The sequence below is a fragment of the Rhinatrema bivittatum genome, chromosome 8, assembly GCF_901001135.1.
Source record: "Rhinatrema bivittatum chromosome 8, aRhiBiv1.1, whole genome shotgun sequence".
NCBI lineage: Eukaryota > Metazoa > Chordata > Amphibia > Gymnophiona > Rhinatrematidae > Rhinatrema > Rhinatrema bivittatum.
In genome coordinates, this window is record NC_042622.1 from 193,568,991 (window position 1) to 193,582,753 (window position 13,763).

General features: G+C 48.6%; 2 protein-coding genes across 2 annotated transcripts in view; one reads left to right on the forward strand and one right to left on the reverse strand.

Annotated features, from left to right (window-relative positions):
• Positions 1-10,258, forward strand: part of VKORC1L1 (vitamin K epoxide reductase complex subunit 1 like 1) — an 81,571-nt gene extending 71,313 nt beyond the window's left edge. Inside the window, exon 4 of the transcript XR_003858175.1 lies at positions 10,059-10,258. The gene's annotated coding sequence lies outside the window, so the exon portion shown is untranslated. The remainder of the gene's footprint in view (positions 1-10,058) is intronic.
• The window catches only part of GUSB (glucuronidase beta), a 69,294-nt gene continuing 57,095 nt past the window's right edge, over positions 1,565-13,763 (reverse strand). The window contains exons 11-12 of the mRNA XM_029612297.1: positions 10,255-10,390; positions 1,565-2,291 (exon numbers count right to left, since the gene is read on the reverse strand). Of these exons, the coding sequence (XP_029468157.1) occupies positions 2,098-2,291; positions 10,255-10,390 (330 nt within the window). The 3' untranslated portion in view covers positions 1,565-2,097. The remainder of the gene's footprint in view (positions 2,292-10,254; positions 10,391-13,763) is intronic.

A 13,763-nucleotide genomic window follows, 5' to 3' on the forward strand; every position in this document is an offset into this window, starting at 1 on the left:
AACTCTTTCCTCCTGTGGAAAAAGCCAAGCTGCAGGTTCCAGTGGGCAAACAGACCTATTCCTCCTAATTGACGGTCTGTATCTCTTTTTCCTACTAACAAGCAGGCATTTCTCTACAACACAGTGTGTAACCACACTCTGTTAGGGACGTACCAGCCTCAATAATTCACCTTCAGCCAGTGCCACTTGTACATATTTGTAAAGCTGCGAGCTGGAGCTCTCTCCATCCCGTCGCAGCCCATTATTCCTTAGATAAGACTGGCCGGCATGCTTCCATGTTTGGCCAGTCCTTCTACTCATCTTCTGTTCGGTTTAACTACCCAACATCCTTCCACCAAACCCGTTAAGGGTTCAGGATGCCCTCCTTACCAAATTCCACCCCTGTCATTGCGCCTTTTGCGCGTCTTGGGTGCACTGGGTACACTCTCGGGCATCCTCAGCTCGGGACTCACCCATATGCGAGGACTACCATCCTGCTTGTCCTGTGAGAAAGCAAGTGTTGCTTACCTGTAACAGGTGTTCTTATAGGACAGCAGGATGTTAGTCCTCACGAAACCCACCCGCCATCCTGCGGAGTTGGGTTTACATACGTTTTATTATTTTAGTTTCGCTTGCGCTTTTTGCTATAAGACTAGACTGAGGGGAGACACTTGTGGCTCACAGGGATAATTGCAGGCTGAGCATGCTCAGTACACTCCGTGTGCCAGCGTCTGTCAAAGCTTTATAGAAACTTTGCCAGAAAAGTTTTACGTAGCGCGGCTCCGTCCACTGACGTTACCCATATGTGAGGACTAACATCCTGCTGTCCTGTGAGAACACCTGTTACAGGTAAGCAACACTTGCTTTTTCATGTCACTTAATTCATCCTTTCCATGACACTCACTATGTCCCTTATGTACGTCAGACATGTGTGCACATAAAGGAGAAATAGCTCACAGTCTGCTTTAAGTGGCCAATGTGCTTTTGAGCATTCACAGTGTCCAGTAAGTACTTCCAAATGTAAATCTGGGCATTGCTCCTCTTGTTGTGTCACAAATCTTACCTTTGTTTTTGTACTGCAGAGAACTAATGCACTGAATTTAAAGCACATACGTTCCTCACCAGCTAAGAATGAATGGGGAGCCCCTTAGCTGTTGTGAAATGTGATATCATGTTGGGCTCAGTGATTCTGTTGAAGGGGAAGTATTCCTCTTTATAAGGACGTGAATTTTTTTTTTTAAAGAATATATCTCAGGATTCATAAGTGATCTTCAGCGGTGAAATACTGAATGAAAAAAGGTTCAGCATCTGGGGGGTTGTATGATGGTCCAAATTTAAACTTTAAAAAGCATGCTTGGTAATGTAAAATTTTCAAATCTGTATCTGTAATGTTTTCCCTTTATAACTGCTTTGTTTGCACTTTGGACTTTAGTGTAAATATTCACTTCACCCATGTGCCCTATTTCCAGAAAGCTGTGCTGGCTTTGTATGTCAAGACATTTCTCTGCTAATCCATAAGATGTGGTGTCCTGCTTACTGTCACCAGCCACCGCAGCATGCAGATTAAAATAAAAATTCACGCTACTTAAAACAATTTATATTTATTTGTTTTCATTGTACACCAACCAGAGGCAAAACATTGTGAATTTAGAAAATGTTTACCTATTAATAAGCAATAAGGTACCAAGCTTCCCACTGTACACGCTGAGATTGGGCACTATACTCTTCCCAAGAAAGCACTATCCACTGGCTTCTCCCTACTATGAGCTGCAAAGGCAGCATCTGACTGCCAAGCTGTGAGTGAGCGACTAGGAACTCATCCTTCCTCCACCAAGCACCACCTTCTGAGCTAAGGTGCATACGAAGTCTGGGTGAAAGTTTCTTTCCCCTTTCTGTATACTGCACTTAGCTCTAATCCATTGTTGTGGCTCCTTGCTAATCAAACATGAGAACAGTTCTTTTTTTTCTGCAGTCCCTGTATTCTTAAAAAAAAACCCACAAAAACAAACAAACTTCCATTTTCAACCATCACACAGCTGTAGGAAGCAATTTGGCATATAACAGAAAATAAGTTTATTTTTTTTCTGTCTCCCAGGGCCACTCCCAGTAGTTTCTGGATCAAGCCAAACCCTCCCCTCTAGGACATAACATACTCTTGCACACCCTAAAACCATTTTGTGTTGAAGGGTGAGGAAGGGAGCCTGTTTCGTTCGCCAGCTTCCAGTAACGCTCCCGGAGGAGAAAGGCAGCTGATTTTGGCTGCCGTTGACGGGTGAAGATCCCTTTCTTGTTGCCGATGACACGCATAGTAGCTACAAGGGATTATAAAACAGAATGTAAGTCAGACAGAAACCCCTGTGTTCTAAGTGTACCGAGAGAGGAGAGGCAGCCCTGAAACCTGCTTGGGAGCCAGGCCAGGCCAGGCCATTCTATGGCAGTTTCAGCTACAGTGAGGGAGGGGAGAGAGAGAGGCACTCCTGAGGAATCCACCTGAATGGGGATGCTACTTCCTGCAGCTTCACACAGAGCTTACAGCCAGGCAAGAATGAGACCATTCCCTGTCATTATCCTAAGCTGCCCTCTCTTAGGCACTTTGACTTGAGAAATGAAAAAAAGTGGAGGCTACAGCTACAATGCCCACCGCACTGGTATTCAGCCAGCCTGGCTTTTTTTTTTTTCCTTCTTGCCGATGCAAGCCAGCTGCTACCATTAAGTTCAAAACCAGCAATAAAAGGAAAGCCTGTAAGCAAGAACAGCACCCACCAGCTTTAAAGAAGGATTCCTGCAAGAACAATAGATTGTTCTTGGTGGGCATTTTAAATATTTGTTTGGTATTCTTGTACAATCCCTTCAAGTAGTGATTAATAAATGTGATGAAATAACCCCAGCCTGTGCTGTGTCCTGCACTCCTAGAGCCCATGCCTCAGCTAGTTCTACCCACCACTGCCAGGCTGCAAGCTCCACTCAACAGCACAGCCTACAGTCTGTGCCCTTCCCCCAAAGTAGCCAGCTCTTAGCTGACCGCCACCTTTCTGGCCATGTTAAAAATAAATGGAGGGCATGCATGGTCTCCATTGTGATGGCCGCTGCAAGTGGACCAGTCATTAAAAACAAAAATAAGAGTATTTATTACCCCCCCCCCAAGAAAACCAAATCTTAAATAAAATGCTTTCAATGCTTGCTCACAGAATGCTGAGAGGGGTAGGGGCAAATGCCATGCCCTTAAAGAAGCAATGCAAAGGCAGGCAGCTGCTATACTTTTCCTTCCCCACCATCAAGCTGCCACGGAGCCCGCTGCCAGAGGCGTGAAAGGACAATGGGTAGATATGAAAGAAGAGGGGGAAAATGCATGAGAACTAGTGTGGGAGGGACAGGCTGAGGGAAGGCAAGAAAACCAGGCATGAGCATGCATCTGAACAGAGGTGGCAATCTTAAATAAAATAGGGAAAACAGTTTTCTGACAGGACAAGCAGGATGGTAGTCCTCACATATGGGTGACATCACAGGATGGAGCCCAATCACGGAACACTTTTGTCAAAGTTTCCAGAACTTTGACTGGCCCCTACTGGGCATGCCCAGCATGGCACTAACCCTGCAGCCAGCAGGGGTCCCCCTTCATTCTTCTTTTTTCCGCACAGCAGTAGCCAAACGGTTAAGGAGCTCTGCAGAGATTCCTAACAGGAATTTTCCTCACGGAATTACTAAAAATTAATTTACCCCACAGGGGTCCCTCCTTCAACTTTTTCAAGCCGCGGTACTCCAGTAAGTTTCTTATCCATTTTCCGTCGAGTTTGGCCCTAGTGGCCTACTGGCCATCAACCGTACCGCGGCTCAATTTTTTCATGGCCATGGCGTCGGGGTTCCGCTGGTGCCCGGACTGTAATTGCACCATGTCCATCACAGACCCTCACAAAGTCTGTGTAATGTGTCTCGGAAGTAAGCACAATGTCCTAACCTGTACCAAATATGCCCTTATGACACCACAAGGTCGCAAGGCTAGAATGGAGAAGATGGAGCTTCTCTTCCGTGCTCAAACCCCGACGCCGTCCATTGCATCGACATCATCAGAACCCGGCATCGTCAACTTCGCGCCAGCATCGACCTCCGGCCAGTGACCGTCTGACATTGACGACTTCTCAGCCTTTATCACCCTCTACTCCCTCTCAGGACCGAGGGGATTGTAGAGATAAACATCGCCACCGGCATCGAAAGTCTCGGACCATCAAGGGAGCAAAATCATCAACCTCGCCATCGTCTGAGCCGCCAAAGAACCCCGTCCAGAAAAGGCACCGACCTTTCGGTGACCGGGTCACTGAGGCAGCCCTCACCCTACAGGGTATCGGGAGCTGCGACTCCACCTTTAACGGTGGTCCCTCCGGCTATGCCTCTGCCTCCTCCTGTTCCAGAGCTGGGGCTGCTTGCTCCAGGTCTCAGAGAAGAACTGGACCGGATGGGTTCAGGAGGCCATTGACAAGGCGATGCATCGACTCCAGGTTCCTCCGGCACTGACACCGGTACCAATTGTGGAACCGACCACTGACCCGATTCCAGCAGCGTTGGTGCTGCTGCTCTCGAGTATGGAAGCGCTTATGGCCGCTTTTCCACCGATGGACCCCGGGTCACCGATGGCTCCAGTGCCCTCCCTGTTTGCTTTGTCATCAGGAGGAGAAACACCGTTACGCATCCCTCCTTCGGGAGTTCTGCTGATGCCTCAGCCGTTGATGCAGATACATCCGTCGGTGCAGACGCGTCCATAGACTCCGAGCCATGCATCGATGCCTGCGATGCCTTCATCGATGCCTCCAGTTATTCTTTCGAGTGGTTCGGAACCTCGACCAGGACCTTCAGGGATCCCACCACCACCCCGTCCTCCTCTAGTCCCTAAGAGGAGCAGGTGCTGATCCCTATGATACCTGGACTGATGATTTGCCTTCACCACCTTCACTTACTGAAAGTAGAAAGCGTTCTCATCCAGAGGACCTTTCCTTTATAAATTTTGTGAAGGAGATGTCTGAATTGATACCCTTCCAATTGCAGACTGAACAAGATGACAGACATCAAATGATGGAGCTGTTACAATTCCTGGATGCTCCCAAGGAAGTAACCTCCATCCCTATCCACCAGGTTCTTCTAGATCTCCTCAAAAAGAACTGGGAACATCCTGGCTCTGTAGCTCCAGTCCACAGGAAAGCTGACACAACCTCTCTCATTCAGTCAGCTCCAGGTTTTGGCAAACCTCAATTGGATCACCAATCTGTGGTTGTTGAATTTGCCCAGAAAAGAGCAAGGAGAACAAAACCTCACACTTCCTTTCCCCCAGGCAAGGAACAGAAATTTCTAGATGCCATTGGTCGCTGTGTCTTCCAGGGATCAATGCTCAGCTGCAGAATTGCCTCTTATCAGCTCTATATGACCCAATATAATAGGGTCTTATTTAAGCAGATACAAGACTTAACAGACTCCCTGCCTCAGCAATTTCAAGAGCAACTCCAAACCCTAGTCAACAAGGGTTTTGAGGCAGGCAAGCATGAGATACGATCATCTTATGATATCTTTGACACTGCAATCAGGGTATCTGCAGCTGCTATCTCAGCAAGACGATGGGCCTGGCTCAAGTCTTCCGACCTTCGCCCTGAAGTTCAGGACAGATTGTCTCCTACACAGGGGAGGCAGACAATCTGTTTGGCGAGCAGATTCAACAGACGGTGGCGGAACTAAAAGGACCATCATGAGACCCTGAGACAACTCTCTCTCATGCCTTCTGAATACTCTTCAAAACAGCCTTTTAGAAAAGACTCTAAGAAGTCATTCTTCCGCCCGAAGAAGTCCTACCCGCCACCAATTAGGACCCGTTCTTTGAGATCGTTCCACAAAGCCCAGTCTCGTCAGACACGGAAACAAAAACCGCAAACAGCTCCTCAGCTGGGCCTTGCTTCCTGTTTTTGACTCTTACATAGAGAGAAGCAGCCAGCTTCCATTGCCCCACATACCAGTGGGAGGTCGATTGTGCCATTTCAACAACAGGTGGCACTCAATCACCTCGGACCAATGGGTCCTAGCGATAATTGCTCAAGGTTATCGTCTAAACTTTCTCTCCATTCCACCGGACTCCCCCACCTCTACCGACATGGAGAACATCCAACCACTCACTGCTCCTGGAGCAGGAGGTCTCCTTCCTCCTCCAGTCCAGAGCAGAGCAATAGAACCAATGCCATACTCACAATAAGGCCTAGGGTTCTATTCCCGGTACTTTCTAATCCCCAAAAAATCGGGAGGTATTCGTCCAATTCTGGATCTACGTGCCCTCAACAAGTACCTCCAGCGTGAGAAGTTCAAAATGGTAACCTTGGGCTCTCTTCTTCCTCTTCTACAAAGAGGAGACTGGCTCTGCTCTCTAGACCTCCAGGACGCATACACTCATATCGCGATAATTACATCTCATCGCAAATACCTGAGGTTTTTAGTAGGCCCCAAGAACTATCAGTACCAAGTGCTTCCATTCAGCCTTGCGTCTGCACCACGAGTCTCACAAAATGCCTCGTTGTAGTTGCAGCCTTCCTCAGAACTCAATGTGTTCACGTCTACCCCTACCTAGACGATTGGTTAATCAGGGCTCCCACTCAACAATCTGCTCTGTCGTCCCTACATATTACTTTACACACTCTAATTTCTCTCTGATTTCTCGTCAACTATGACAAATCCTGCTTAGTCCTATCTCAAACCTTATCGTTCATTGGGGCAGACTTGGACACCTTGCAGGCAAAGGCTTTCCTGCCTCGCCAGCGAGCTCTCACTCTCGTGTCTCTCACACACCAGCTGCAGTCTCAACACTCCACGACTGCACATCGCTTTCTCATCCTCCTGAGACACATGGCGTCCTCAGTTCAGGTCACCCCAATGGCCCGTTTGGCCATGAGAGTCATGCAGTGGACTCTAAGGTCACAATGGACTCAATCCATTCAGCCCCTGTCGACCATTGTCCACGTAACCAACTCACTCCGTCTGTCTCTCGCCTGGTGGAAAAATCAGATCAATCTCCTCCAGGGCTTGCTCTTCCAGGCTCCAGTCCCTCAAATAACTCTCACCACCGATACTTCCAACCTCGGCTGGGGAGCCCACGTGGCCGATCTGCAGACACAAGGATCTTGGTCTCCAGAGGAAGCCAAACACCAAATAAATTTCCTGGAGCTGCGAGCAATCAGATTTGCTCTCAGGGTATTTCAGGATCACCTCTCCAATCAAGTCATTCTGATCCAGATGGACAACCAGGTGGCCATGTGGTACATCAACAAACAGGGAGGGACGGGCTACTACCTTCTGTGTCAAGAAGCTGCACCAATATGGGTGGAAGCCCTCTCCCACTCGATGTACCTCAGGGCCACCTACTTGCCGGGAGTGGACAATGTGTTGGCAGACAAGCTGAGTCGCACCTTTCAACCGCACAAGTGGTCTCTCAACCCCTCAGTAGCGAATTTGATCTTCCACCAATGGGGTTATCCTCAAATAGACCTCTTTGCATCACCTCAAAATCACAAAGTAGACAACTTCTGCTCTCTCACTCGCAGCCAACACTATCAGCCAAGAGACGCGTTCTCCCTCTCATGGGCAACCGGTCTCCTATACGCATTCCCTCCACTTCTCTCGAAGACTCTCATGAAGTTACGTCAAGACAAGGGAACCATGATCCTGATAGCACTCCACCAGCCGCGCCAAGTGTGGTTTCCAATACTTCAGGATCTCTCCATTCACAGGCACATTCCCTTGGGAAAGGACCCGCTTCTAATCACTCAAAACGACGGGTGCCTACGCCACCCCAATCTTCAAGCCTTGTCCCTGATGGCATGGATGTTGAAAGGTTAATCCTTCAGCCACTTAACCTTTCTGAACCAGTTTCCCGTGTCCTGATTGCTTCATGGAAGCCTTCCACAAGAAAATCGTATTCTTACAAATGGAACAGGTTTACGTCATGGTGCTCTTCTCAATCCCTTGACCCCTTTACCAATCACGAAGTTTCTGGATTATCTCTGGCACTTGTCAGAATCAAGTCTAAAAACTTCCTCCATTAGAATGCATGTCAGTGCGGTTGCCGCCTTCCATAAAGGTGTCGGGGACGTTCCTATTTCAGTACAACCCCTTGTCACACGTTTTTTGAAGGGCTTGCTTGACCTCAACCTAGTTTTGGGTCGGCTCATGAAACCACCATTCGAGCCTCTCCAATCCTGTGACCTTCGATATCTCACATGGAAAGTGATTTTCCTTTTGGCAGAGTTAGTGAATTACAGGCTCTAGTTATCTATCCGCCTTACACTAAACTTCTGCAGGACCGGGCAGTACTCCGCACTCACCCTAAATTCTTACCTAAGGTAGTTTCGGAGTTTCATCTCAATCAATCAAATGTAGGTAATCAATATTACCTACATTTTTTCCCAGGCCCCGTTCCAATCCAGGAGAGCTGGCTCTGCATACCCTTGACTGCAAACGGGCTCTAACATTCTACTTAGACCATACAGCTGCCCACAGGAAAAGCACCCAATTGTTTGTCTCTTTCCATCCTATCAAATTGGGGCAGCCTGTGGGTAAGAGACTCTCTCCTCCTGGTTAGCGGACTGCATATCCTTTTGCTACCAGCAAGCAGGCATTCCACTTCAAGACCATGTTAAGGCACACTCTGTGAAGGCCATGGCGACTTCAGTATCACACCTACAATCGGTGCCGCTTCCTGACATTTGCAGGGCTTCCACCTGGAGTTCTCTCCATACCTTTACAGCCCACTATTGCTTGGACAAAGCCGGAAGATAAGACTCCATCTTCGGCCAGTCTGTCTTGCGCAATACAGCAGGCGTTAATAGCTGAGCGCATTGAAAAGAAGTACAGAAAAGCAGAAACAAACTGCTTTTCTGTACTTCTTTTTTAAAGTAAAAAAAAATAAAATAAAATAACTCGGAAGACAGACTCCAGTAAACTCAGCGTCTGTTTTCAGTAATGAAAATCGTCGCCGATAAACTCGGGGGCCGTTTTCATTACTGGCAGATAGGCAGCTGACTGTTCAGTGCCCGCTTTCTACGCGCCTTTATTGCATCGGCCCCATATTTTGTACCAAATATTTCTGGCTTAAAAAAAAAAAACGACAAGTGAAACTGTTCCATGGATTGCACACCACACTACGTCAGCCTGTGCAAAGCTTTTTGGGACAAGAAATACACATCTGTACAAAGTGGATGTGTTTGAGACAGTAAACGGCAGGACATAAAAAGAATTTGCTTGGAGGGGGTAGGGTCAGCCGAATGTGGGGATTGGTCCTGTAGTGCATGGATACTTCTGGGTCAGTGGGAAGAGTCAACCCTTGTACCCTTTTTCTATTGTATTATGGTTGTCTATATTTGTTTGTTCCATGTACTTTTGTTTGAAAGTAATAAACATATTTAAACATAAAATGAATTTGCTTTCTGGCAAGACACCAAACAGGAAGAAAACAAAGGAACCTGTCTGTGGCAGGCAAAAGAAAGCCACCACCCAAAGTAGAATTCAAAGAGAAACTGGAAAAAAAAAAAGCACACTTCTGAAATTGACTCTTTGCCAGGGCTTCCCGACCCTGTCCTGGGGACCCCACAGCCAGTCAGGTTTTCAGGCTATCCACAATGAGTATGCATAAGATAAATTTGCATATCATGTGAGCACACTGATTTGCATCAGCCCCACAGTCCTTCATTTCCAAACCAATGAAACCTTGATGTATGTTTTACGAGAGCTTCTCAAGTTCTGGGGCTGTCATTTAAAAATACTGTTGTCTTCTTGTTATGACCTCTTGTTGATTTCTTGTTGTTTAATCTATTTTCCCTACTGCCCTAGGTTAACCCCCTGCCCAGTTCGCCTACCTTGTTGAAATGTACTTCTAAACCTTTTGTTAATATGTGAACCGGTATGATGTCCCCACTAATACCGGTATATAAAAGTTTATAAATAAATAAAAATACTGAATTTCACCCGCCTCCACCCTAGTGTGCAGGTGTGCTAAATAAGCATGGTAAGATGAGGATTGTAACCATTCCCTTCTTTTTTCTCTCTCCTTTGCAAACAAGGTGGGGAGACGCCAGACTCTGCACAGAAACGTGCAAGAGCTGTCTGTCGTTAACTGCACCATGGCGATTCCCATGAGCATTGCACATAAAATATAGTGGAAGATGCCTGGTCACATTTCTGAAACAAGACGAAGTATATCACAGGGATCTCACCCAAGCCATACCAGTAAGCCCACAGTCTGGTGGCATCACTTACACTGCTGCGTCATGAAATCTGCAAAATTCCAGATCAGCTCTCCAATCAAGTAGTGTTTCTTCTTCTGATCAAACACAGAGTGATAGCTCTTCAGCAAAGCTTCTTGGTACTCCTCGGAGAACATAACAGGAGGGTCCTGAAACAAGAGGCAGAGAAAACAGGGAGTAACAGCTCAGTGAAACAAAGGACAACCAGAGTTGCTTACCTGTAAAACTGGTGTTTCTCTGAGGACAGCGGGATGTCAGTCCTCACATATGGGTGACATCATCCGATGGAGCTCAACACAGAAAACTCAGATTCTGAAATTTTGACTGAGCCTCACTGAGCAGCCTCATGGCATGCCACTATACCATGCATTCATGTGGGGTCCCTTCAGCCTCTTTCTAGTGAAGAACAAAAATAAATGTTCTTGTTCAACTTTGTACCAGCTTCGGCTGCACCTTGATCGTTTAAATACAAGTTCTCCTTATATTGAGGGATCGTTTTCTGAATCTTGGCGGAATGTCACAGACCAAATAACCCTGAGTGACTTTTCATATGCTAACACCTCACCAGTGCACATTTGAAAGGCACTTCATTCACACACATGAGATGCAGTGATTTTACTGCCATTGTTTTCTACGATTTAACATCCTTTTTCACACACATTAGAATGGTGCTCTTCCAATTGTAATTGGTTCAACCCCCCAAATTATCCTCTGGAAGTTCCCCTTGATGTATCTAATGGGACACATTTCTCAAGAACGCAATGTCGCTTTATTTTACCACATGTAATTGGTCCCTCCCGATGCAGCCCTTGCGAAATACTGTCTGTGTCGGGGGACTGACATTTCAATAAATATTTGGCATTTTGGAATTATTGAACTCTTCCTGTTTAAATTGTTTTTTTCTGGTTTGTTTTACACGGATCTTTGCAATTGATTTTGCAACACACCTGTTGGATTGTGTATATTGTCTGTTGGATTGTGTGTATTGTCTGTTATCACCCATGATACAGAATTAAAAAAAAAATTTTTTTTTAAGGGAAAACTGGTGCTTAGTGGCCAGGATTTTAGAGACAGAAATAGTTATTTTCTAAATGCTAAACCCTGCCGGATCTGATAAATAAAAGCCTATTTCCTAGCGTGTAGCAGATGGACTCAGGACCAATGGGTATAGTGTACTCCTGCTAGCAGTTGGAGACTGATCAGATTTCAATCTGACATCAGCCCCTAGTACATATACCCCTGCAGGAAGTGCAGCTCTTCAGTATTTTCCGTCTCCATAGCAGTTAGGGACTATCTGCACGCTCTCACAGCGTTCGAACAAATTCAAAGAAGAAAATCCAAATTTTAAAGAAGAAACCTACCTGAAGACGAGCCCCGCTCTCCTGCGGTGATACCCTCTGGTCCCTCCCCCAGTTGAGATTCCCGAGGTGATTTCTGTGGTCCCTCGGAGGTAAGCCTCGGTCTGGCGGCCGAATCGCAGCGAGGACCTAGCCCCCGATCCTCGGGCGCGGCTGAGAAGCAGCGGGTGCACCCTCGAGCACGGCGGTGAAGGTATTTGCCCTCTCCCCCCGCAGCCGGAGACTGCCCGGGACGAAACCGGGAAGCGCCGAAGACAAGGTAAGGTAGAAATCTTCTGCTTGAATCCGGTCTCTGAGGATAGATGAGGAGCACAGGGCGCTGGCCGGGACCAGTGACACCGGGTTGATCCGCCCTAGCAGGGCCAGGCCCAGTTTATTTCCAAGGGTCTACCCACATGGAGACTCTCCGAGGGGGGTTGCCATATTGCCTGTGTGCTCGCCGTCGCCATCTTGGCCCTTTTCGCAGCGCCGTTCACCATCCGGCCCGAGCGCACAACTCCGACCTAGGAGCACAAAGCACTTGTGCGCATAGTCTTACACGCACATCAGGTCTTGCGCACATAAGTTACACGTGCAGAGCCGGGCGCATATCTACGGCTGGGCGCACAGGTACACGCACAACTACACGCTTACCTTAAGCGCACCGGTGCGCATAAGAGTTTATGCGCAGACAGCCATGGCCCTCCAGAAACAGAGATAAAAGCTCAAGGCCTCTGCCCAGCATGCCACATCAGAGCCGCACAAAGCGAGGAGGCCGACGCCCTGTGCACCCAGTGCGAGGAGGTCCTGGGAGATCCCGCTCAGGGCCAGTCCCACCCAGGGCCGAGTTCTAGCTCCTCAGGGGGTACCCCGGACCTCCCCAGGGGTACCTCCCCACAGACGGGGACCCCCAAGGAACCAGCGCTCCTCAGCTTTGACCCAGCGTCGATCTCATGGGTGGAGTTCAAGGGGATTCACACCTTTGTTCAAATGCAAACTGAACCTCTGGCTGTCCAGCCACATGCTCCACAGGAGGACCCTCATGCCCCAGGCCCTTCAAGACCTAGGCACAGGCTTCCACTACCCAGAAGCCCCACCTAAGGGGACTTGGACATCTCTGAGGAGGAAGCCGAACCCCTAGAAGAGGGGGAGCTCCCCCCGGGGACAGAGCCTCACCGAACCATGAGACGCTTCTTCGCAAAGGACAAGCTCCTGGACCTGGACATCCAATGCCTGATGGAGCTCGCTATCCCGGGCCCAGGGACTTCAGGGGAACCCAAACCGAACCCCCTGCTGGAGGGTCTCTGACAGACTTCTCGCCATTTCCTTCTGTTACAAGCAGCACAACAGCTGATTGACCTGGAATGGAGTGCTCCGGAGTCCACATTCAAAGGGGGACGAGCCTTGGCAGCCCTGTACCCCCTGGACTCGGCAACCAAAGATCTTCTCGCATGTCCAAGAGTGGATGCCATGATCTGCGCGGTCTCTAAATGCACCTATATCCCAGTGGAGGGAGGAGCTGCGCTCAAGGATGCACATGACCGGCGTCTGGAGTCCATCCTCAAACAGTCATTTGACGTAGCCGCTATGTCTCTACAAAGTGCGGCCTGCTGCACCGTGGTGACATGTGCCTGCTTATCACAAACCAGGAACAACACCCCAGGAGAATACATGGAACTAGCTGTATCATTCCTCGCGGACGCTGCTTCCGACTTAGTGCGCACAGCGGCCAGAGGAGTGTCATCTGCGGTGGCGGCCAGGAGGCAACTCTGGCTCCGAAGCTGGTCGGCCAACGCATCTTCCAAAATGTGCCTCACAACGATGCCCTTCAAAGGATCCCTCCTGTTCGGCAGCGAACTAGAGAAACTGACCAACAAATGGGGCGAATCCCCATTGCTGCGCCTGCCGGAGGATAAGACGAAGAGAAACCAGCGACCCTTCCCCAGGTCCTCCAGGGGCAGAGGTTCACAGCGCTTCAATCCTTACAGCAGCAACTATCAAACCCCCCGCCCTACGGGCAGGAACCAGTCCTTTCGGACCAAGCACAACAAGAGGGGAATCAGCTCAGGTGCAGGCCCCAGCCGCATCCCACAATGAGATTCAGCCGACCCATCCAAGGGAAGAAGCCATAGGGGGCAGACTAGCCCTATTCTACCACAGATGGGTCGAGAGAACCTCGGACAAG